Here is an 8,518-nt window from a genome sequence, read left to right as displayed (position 1 = left end):
CATGTCAATTGCAGGGATTCGAACAGCGCACCGCCACACAGCCACAGAGGTGAAAGTATTATCATTCTCAGACTTCTTTGTCGTTCAATAGCGTCTTGACTGACGCGGCCTGCCAGAAGACGGGAAAGCAAGAACCCCCATCCGCCTGCAAGGAGATAAGATATTAGTCTTCCATAGCTAGGACAGAGTGCAGCGTAGTTACATGGAGCTAGAGGAGTAACCAATCTTACGCTGATTTCATAGTGAGCTTGTAAGCGAGGACGCGACAAGGGATTTGCGTGTGCATCAACATGAGAAATCGGCTGGTGGATAGCGAAATGGGCTCTATGCCATAAACATCACATCTCCAGCCACGAACTAGTCCCTACCAACGTCTACATAGGCCATTATCCATCCATTATTGATATGGACGTTGTCTTTCCAAGATCCAAATGCCCGTCGTCAATCGCTTCTTTGGGAAGAAGCTCGCGCCAAGAGATATCATGCTTATCTAATCAGGTCAAAAATTGTGAGCATTTGGAGAAAACTGGACTCTCTGGCTGGGATGGTTTTTATGTCGATGAACGACGCATTGCGACCACCAGACACCAATGGAGAAAGTATTACGGCGAGCTGCTCTTGCGAGCAACCAGGCTAAACGCAAGGCAAAAGCAGTCCTTGAAAAAGACCGCCGCAACAAGCTTCAAGGAGACCTGAAGGAGAAATTTGCGTATAACCGGAGTCTACTGGATGAAGCAATTGAGGAGCGAAAGAATCGTCGAGAGGACTGGTTGAAGGGGCCATTAGCTCCTCGAAGGAATTTTGGCGATCGCGATGTGCTCTACGGAACAGTTACAACCAACCGTCTACGGATGCCTAAGGTCCCAGAGGCGAAGAGGGTTAAATATGTGACCTTTGCTCCCGGTGACCGTGTGTGCATGGTCAGAGGAAGGGACAAGGGAAAAATTGGCAAAGTTCTTCAGGTGGATGAAGAATCGCAAAGTGTTACTGTTGAAGGAGTGAATATGGTAATTCTGTCCTGCGGACGCCTGGCCTTCTTTTGACCCAGTTGCTAATTATCTACTTTGCCCAGTTCGATGTGGAATTCCCTGCATTTGCGTTAGCAGGAGACAGCGATAAGCGTCCATACCGTTCGTATCCCGTTCCAAACTCATTTGACGATGTCCGGCTTGTGGTCCCTCTCCAGGACCCTGCTACCAACACAGTAAAGGATGTTGTTGTCAAGCATGCCTACGGAGCTGGCCCTTTCCTAGACCGCCCATACGGCTCAACCACTCCACGACACACACGATACATATCGGGATTAGACATTGAGATACCCTGGCCCGAAACGGAAGAGCCAGACTTTCAAGATCATCCAGTTGATACACTCCAGATTGAAGTGGAAAACAAATCGTACCTCCCATCGCTGCAGACCTACCCAATGCCCAGCACAGTTATAGACGAGCTGAGAAACAAATACTCGAAGTTCCGTACCCGACATGATCCAGAATATGTTGCGAAGAAGGAGGAAGAAGCTGCATTCGAACAGTGGTCGAAGCAGAGGACGCTCGTGACTCCACAAACCGAGTATTTGACCAAGGTGGCTGAGGAGAAGAGGCTGCAGAGAGAGCAGGAAAAGGACGAGAATGGCAACTTCAAGCTATCTGGTGAGACTACCGATTTTATCGGGAATTTCATGGCAAGGAAGCTGCAGCAACGACAACAGCAGCAGCATCAGGGCTAACGCAGGACAATTACCGCATAATCCTCCCTGCAAGTTGTCAGTCTTTCCAAGGCTTCGATAGGGACTCATTGGGACTGTATATTTATCAAGCTGTATTAGAATCTTTTTACGTGTACGATATTTCTTGAAATAGCGCTTCCATTCTGTTGTCATTTCTGCTGGCCAAAAGTCCCCCTATGCGACAGGGTCTGAATTGCCTTCCGGTAATTTACAATAACATAGTCATTCCCTCACTATACACAGTACCTTCTCTTGTATGCATAATGGTAAGTTCCATTCACTTCAGAGGTTGTTAAAAATAGGTAGCCCTTAATGTACGGGCTGTTTGTCCGCGCGTGGCCCGCGAAAACCTTTAACCAACTTCTTTAGCTTCCAACCTGCTTCAACTTTGAAATCAACCACTACAACTCCAGGATCTACCTTGATATATACCAGCAACATGGGGTTCATCACGGTGAATGAAGCCGCTATAGACAAGGCATTCAAGACGAATCCCGCCCTGCAAGGACGCATTCTCGAAGCTATCTGTGAGTGTTGAGCCTTTTCATTTCCACGACGCGCGGGGAGTGGCCAAAACTGCATTGACAAACGCGGAAAAACGAACAAAGATCTCTTCTCTATCAAATTGTGAGACGATAAAAGAGTATATTATGTGCTTGAATATCTGGCTAATTGTGTTGTCTCTTCCAAAATCCAGCTGAGTATCCCCAATGCGTCGGTCTGTTCGAAGACATCGCGAGGTTCATTTGCTCTGAACGGGAAGCCCACCAGAGCCAGCTTCACAGCGCCTACAGCATAGCACCTGCTACGGAGAGCCTGCAACAACAACATATCACGCCAGTTGAAGGACCTGCTGCTAAGAAAAGGAAAGTGGCCAATGGATTCGCTGGGTCTGCTGCGCCTGGGGCGATGGGAGGAGAAGACTCTGCGTTGATTGCTGGCATACAAGGGGACGCCGACTTGCAGTTATACGTGCAAGACCTCTCTTTTACCATCCCTCAAAGAAAGAAGCTCAGGCTGGAGTTTACACAGGACCTGGGAGGTGGGAATGAATATATTAGAGCTAGGAATCAGGCTTCTGGTGAGGTTGAATTCGGCGTTCCTGTTGGCAAAATCGGTAAGAGCCGCCTCACTTTAACCCCGGAATTTCTCTAGAACGATACTCATTACTTTTCGGGATGTAGAACATGTCCTTTGTCTCCCAGTCCCGGAAAAAGCTCAACGACAGTTCAATTTCTGCATTATACCGGAGTACAAGGATGGAATCACCAGTGCTCCGGATGGAGTGGTTACGTTTGAACCTATAGTTTGGACGGTGCCTGATGCACCTCCTCGAAGTGCATATTTGGGGTCAGGAACTCCAGTCTCCGAGAGTGCGAGCTTAGCGGAGACATATCAGACATACTTCCAGAGTTTCCTAGACGGAAAATTGAAGCATGTCAAAGTATTATGTCCTGACGAGAAAGAGTTCGTGAGCGCCACCCCCGAAGCTCACCGAAAGTCCGAGAAGGCATATCACGTCAAGGCCTTCCGAGGCAGTAAAGAAGGTATACAATTCCATTGTATCAGCTATCCATATCGTTTGACATTTCTAACTGGTTTCGTCTGATCTGAACAGGGTACCTCTTCTTCCTGGCTAGCGGGATCTTCTTTGGTTTCAAGAAGCCTGTTCTGTTTATTGCATTTGAAAATGTGGAGTCTATTTCATATACGGCTGTGCTTCAGCGGACATTCAACCTGAACATAACAACACGCTCGGCCGCGAAGCCGGACGAAATGCAGGAGCTGGAGTTCTCAATGATTGACCAAGCGGATTATCCGGGGATTGATGCATATATCAAGAAACATGGCTTACAGGATGCCAGTCTAGCTGAGGAGCGCCGTGCAAAGAGGCTTAATATTAATGCACCAAGAGGCGGAGATGGGGCTGACGATGGAAGTGGAATGAATGATGGGGGCGTTCCGCAAGCAGAGGAAGAAGAATCGGAGCTGCAGAAGGCCCAGAGGGAACTCGAGAACCAACAAGCAGATGAAGAAGATGAAGAGGAGGATGACTACGACCCCGGAAGTGAGGGGGAGAGTGAAGGCAGTGGTTCGAGTAGTGAGGAGGAGGAGGGAGACGACAATGCACAGGGTGCATGATTTTGGTATCCGTCATAAAAGGGGAGAAGGTTGACGTTTGGAATTGGTCTGATACCGGCGTTATTCGACATTTTGGATATTCCCGTGCTGGAACATGAGGGAGCTGAACACTGGACGCTGTCTATCATCTACTTGTCTACTTGGTCACCCGTTTTTCTCTTATTATTGTTACCATTTGTGTTGAACCATTTTATCATCTTATCAGTTTATCAACCAGGTCGTTTCTCATACACTCGTTCCGTTACGCCCACAGGGGTCAATGGCGGATCGACAGGCCAGAGCACTAGTCTTCCTCGAGCACAACACCATCAGTGTAGTAAATAAGCAGCAACATCGGTCTATAGAATGCTATCCTCTGCCGACTGGAGATGTTTATCATTTCAATATTGTATTTTGATGGTAGTAAATAACGCACCACGGCTCAAGGACAGATCAGAGTCCACAGCTTGAGATAACCATATTTTCTCCATAAAAAAAAACTCCTCCAGCTCTTTCTATCGACATTGAACTTGACCAAACTGGCCCTAGGCTCTCACAGGCTCGTAATCCAACCCCTACTATCCCCAGTGACATGAGGCAACCCATCCAGAATGATAACTTAGGCGCCAACCCCGTTGCGTAAAAATGAATAAACACTTCGCTTGGCGCTTAAGTTTCGGGGCGTTCTGGCGCAGAGCCCGTCACAGCCCCTGCATGCACTGCGTCTCAGGGCCAGGATGGAGGAGGAACTGCTGCTGCTGGCCCTTCTCGTCGGCCAACCGAGTCATCTGCTGCTGCAGCTACAACGTCGTCCTGACCTTTTTCGCTGGTTCTTCTTCTTCTTCTTCTTCTTCTACTACTACTACTTCTTCCTCTCCATCCCCCGTCTTCCTCTGCGGCTTCATCTGCGTCCTCGTCCTCGTCGTCTTCGTCGCGTGTCCAAAGCGAATAATAATAATAATAAGAAGAAGAAGAAGAAGAAGAAAAAAAAAGGAGACCAAGGTAGGTTTTCCTGTTTGGACAGATCCCGTGACCTGATCACCGGCCTGGCCAATAAACGGGTGAATAGATTACCAAGAGGCGTAGGGTACAGCAGCGTGACCGCGATACCGAGGCCTGCCAGGGCCGCCGCGCGCGCACCCAGGGGGGCCTGCCAGCCGTCCAGCGGTAATACCGATACGGCCGCTGGCTTCTGCCCCCGGCTCGAGACGAGCCAAAGCAAAAGCGACGAAAGCCTTTCCTGGGCTCGTCGTTCGTCGCTCCTCGCCGTCCGTCGCCTGCGTCTCTTCTTCCTCTTCTTCCTCTTCCTCTTCCTCTTCCTCGCTCTGCAAACTCCCCCCAAAAAACCTCATGCTCAGCACCCGACCTGAGTGACGCTGACGCTGACGCTGAAGCCGGTCGTGGATGGTCCCCCGTCTCGCCTGCTCTCGCTCCTCCTCCTCCTCTCCCTCTCTCGCTGCCTCGCTGGCCTTGCTCTCTGTCTGCTTGGCTGCGTCTCGCTCCCTGACCGACCTCCCCTCGTCCGTTGCTGGCTGCTCCCTCAGCGCTCAGCACAGAGAACAGGGCACTGCAAGGCCGTAGTCCTCAGTCTCTGCCCTCTGGCACCAGCCTGCGGTCGCTGCCATCGCCGGTTCCTGGCTCTCGAGGTGGTTGCTCTGCACCGGGCTGTCTCGATTTCTTCTCCCTCTGAACGCCCTTTGTTGCCCCTAATAAACTACACCCGGACTGTTTGACCTCACCCACCTCGTTCTGCTCCTAGATAGCGACACATATACCCGGTAGACTGCTCTTTAAAGAAGAAAAAGAAAAAGAATACACAGAGATAGACTCGTCGGTTTTTACTACGTTGCCTGCCATGTCGTCGAGTTCGTCAAACGTCGTCGGTGTGCATTACCGGGTCGGGAAGAAGATCGGTGAAGGCTCCTTTGGCGTCATCTTCGAAGGCACAAACCTCCTCAACAACCAGCAGGTCGCCATCAAGTTTGTACGTCGTTCTCTTTCTTACTCTTACTACTATCCTCCTCTCCTCTTTTAAACAAGAGGGAAAGAGAGAGAGACTCCTTTGTTTTTTGGACCCCCTATGTCGGGCTCTTGACTGTGCGGAAATGGAAATCTCTTACTCTTGCCACTTGTATAGGAACCCCGGAAGAGTGATGCCCCACAGCTTAGAGATGAGTACCGGACATACAAGATACTCGTTGGATGCCGTAAGTCGTTGACCCTTCTTTTGTTGTCGTTTTGCAAATGCGACATAGTCTTGCTGACAGCCTTGTGTGGGTAGCCGGTATCCCCAATGTCTACTACTTTGGCCAGGAAGGTCTACACAACATCCTTGTCATTGACCTGCTTGGACCCAGCTTGGAAGACCTCTTCGATCACTGTAACCGCAGATTCTCCATCAAGACAGTCGTCATGGTTGCAAAGCAGATGGTATGTTGTCACCAACGTCTGCTGTATTCAACGTAAAGCAAACTAACTTGCATCTTCCAGCTGTCGCGAGTACAAACTATACATGAGAAAAACCTCATCTACCGTGATATCAAACCTGACAACTTTCTAATTGGCCGGCCGAACTCAAAGGCCAGCAATGTCATACATGTCGTTGACTTCGGCATGGCTAAACAGTACCGAGATCCCAAGACCAAACAGCACATCCCCTACCGAGAGAGAAAGTCCCTATCAGGTACTGCTCGGTACATGAGTATCAACACCCACTTGGGCAGAGAGCAGTCACGTCGTGACGATCTCGAAGCCCTCGGCCATGTGTTCATGTATTTCCTACGTGGTGGTCTACCATGGCAGGGACTCAAGGCTGCTACTAACAAGCAGAAGTACGAAAAGATCGGAGAGAAGAAACAGACCACCGTCATCAAGGATCTTTGCGAAGGCTTCCCTGGTACGTTTTTCATATACACCTGGAGCAGTGGCCCTCCCCAGCTAACCAAACGTCAACAGAGGAGTTCACCAAATACCTCACGTACGTCCGAAACCTCGGGTTCGAGGACACACCCGATTACGATTATCTACGTGACCTTTTCACCCAGGCTCTCAAGAATACGGGAGATGTAGAGGATGGAGAGTACGACTGGATGAAGCTTAATGGAGGCAAGGGTTGGGAGGCGGCAAAGCCATACTCATCTCACCACCACCTGCACGGCGCCAATGCTCTGCCTAACAGCTCTGCCCGTGACCTCCATGGTTCTGCAGCCCCCCGAGCATCCCATCGGCCTGGTGTCACCGCTGACCGTTTAAACGCCGCGCAGCCCCCGCCCCCTTCTCCTGCAAAAGCCGGAGTTGGGAAAGCGCGAGAGCGGCCAAACGCCTCAGGCGTGCCGCAAGTCAAACGTCAAAACGGAGTGGCGGGGGGACTCGAGGCTACGACGCCTACAGCTTCGACACAAGCTCAATTCCAAAACTCTAACGTACATCTTCCCGGAAATCGAGTCAACACCCCAGGGAACCAGGCCATGACGAGTCAGGCACAACAACCGCGAAGGGCTCCAGAACCAGAGCCTACGTTTATGCAGAAGATAATGAAGGCGTTGTGTTGTGGTAGGTTTCGAGTCCAGAATGACTCGTAACGTTTCGTGTTAGCTAAGATGATGCGCTTGTCAAGGTTGATCGCGGGGATGCATTCTCTCTCATGCACCACTCAGCACCTCTATATTTCCTTCAACCTCTCTGACCTCTTTTTTTTTGGACCGATGCGAACGACCTGGTCTTTACTTCTCTCTGCCATTCTCGGCCCAGGGAAAGTTCTCGTTACAACTAACCATGGGTATCTCGGGCCTTCTTCTCCACTCCAATCCGTTTTATACCGGGTACAGCTGATTCTTTTGCTGCTGCGATGCTCGCCTTCCGATCGTTACCTGTTCCTGCCATGGTGCCTGCACTCTCTTACCACCACTCGACAACTATTTCTAATTTTATATGCCGTCCCTCCATATCCCGCCTGGCTCTCTCTCTCTCACACATACACATGCTCCTCTTGAACCACCGTTTTGAACACTCTAGACCCACAGGACCTTCTCTCGTTTTGCCATACCCCCATATACCCAGGCCTTACTTCACGGATATCTTACAGGAACAAATCAAAGCAAGACAAAAATGTACTCTCTCCGTTAAACAGCTGGTTTAGAACGGACCATTTTTAAACTCAGCCGAAGATATCAAAAGTCCCAGAGGGAAAGATCACCAAAAAAAAGGACATTTTTCCTATTGTTATATTTTTTTTTTCATGGGTCACGACATACATTTGAGAATATTTTTAATCTAACGGCAAGATTAAAAAAGTGCTTGTTTCCTTCATATTTTCTTTGTTCTCTGCTTCCATCCCATCGGTCATTCAGGTACCCTTATCACCCTTGACCCGTTTCCCTCGTCTTGGCTGTGATTTCATCTACCTGCTCAGCTATGCTCCCGATGCTCTCCCTCTGTTTAATCCGTTCACCATCTTCCGTTTTAGCACATTTCCCCCTTTTTTCTATGTCTTCGCCCGTACTCGGCGTTTTGTCTGCAACAGTACTTCATCCCCTGTCATCTGCTTCCCCAGTGTTTTACTGTCCTGCACTTCATCTCCAATGGTTTGGCTACTCGTGTTCTGTCCGTTCGTCCGCCTGTTTTTCCTACCGTCCGCTTAATTGCACCTCACTATGATGCAACCGGTTGTGT

General features: G+C 49.7%; 4 protein-coding genes across 4 annotated transcripts; all 4 read left to right on the top strand.

The window, feature by feature from the left end:
• Positions 1 to 590: 590 nt before the first annotated feature.
• On the top strand, positions 591 to 1,726 carry TRV_02098 (KOW motif domain protein; the record flags this gene model as incomplete). The annotated part of the gene is made up of 2 exons (XM_003023709.1): positions 591 to 1,007; positions 1,049 to 1,726. The coding sequence occupies 2 exons, from the start codon at positions 591 to 593 to the stop codon at positions 1,724 to 1,726; spliced, it is 1,095 nt and encodes a 364-aa protein (XP_003023755.1).
• A 439-nt stretch (positions 1,727 to 2,165) lies between these two features.
• TRV_02097 (uncharacterized protein) lies at positions 2,166 to 3,868 on the top strand (the record flags this gene model as incomplete). The annotated part of the gene is made up of 4 exons (XM_003023708.1): positions 2,166 to 2,253; positions 2,424 to 2,843; positions 2,911 to 3,273; positions 3,345 to 3,868. The coding sequence occupies 4 exons, from the start codon at positions 2,166 to 2,168 to the stop codon at positions 3,866 to 3,868; spliced, it is 1,395 nt and encodes a 464-aa protein (XP_003023754.1).
• Positions 3,869 to 4,584: 716 nt separating this feature from the next.
• On the top strand, positions 4,585 to 5,221 carry TRV_02096 (uncharacterized protein; the record flags this gene model as incomplete). Its single annotated transcript, XM_003023707.1, has 2 exons — positions 4,585 to 4,849; positions 5,013 to 5,221. The coding sequence occupies 2 exons, from the start codon at positions 4,585 to 4,587 to the stop codon at positions 5,219 to 5,221; spliced, it is 474 nt and encodes a 157-aa protein (XP_003023753.1).
• Positions 5,222 to 5,702: 481 nt separating this feature from the next.
• On the top strand, positions 5,703 to 7,839 carry TRV_02095 (uncharacterized protein; the record flags this gene model as incomplete). The annotated part of the gene is made up of 6 exons (XM_003023706.1): positions 5,703 to 5,831; positions 5,985 to 6,054; positions 6,129 to 6,277; positions 6,338 to 6,743; positions 6,803 to 7,399; positions 7,442 to 7,839. 6 exons carry the CDS (start codon positions 5,703 to 5,705, stop codon positions 7,837 to 7,839), a joined length of 1,749 nt encoding a protein of 582 aa, XP_003023752.1.
• Between the last annotated feature and the right edge of the window lie 679 nt (positions 7,840 to 8,518).

This window comes from Trichophyton verrucosum (assembly GCF_000151505.1).
Source record: "Trichophyton verrucosum HKI 0517 chromosome Unknown contig00197_1.f1.exp, whole genome shotgun sequence".
NCBI classification, from domain to species: Eukaryota; Fungi; Ascomycota; class Eurotiomycetes; order Onygenales; family Arthrodermataceae; genus Trichophyton; species Trichophyton verrucosum.
This window is presented reverse-complemented; position numbering and strand designations above follow the sequence as displayed.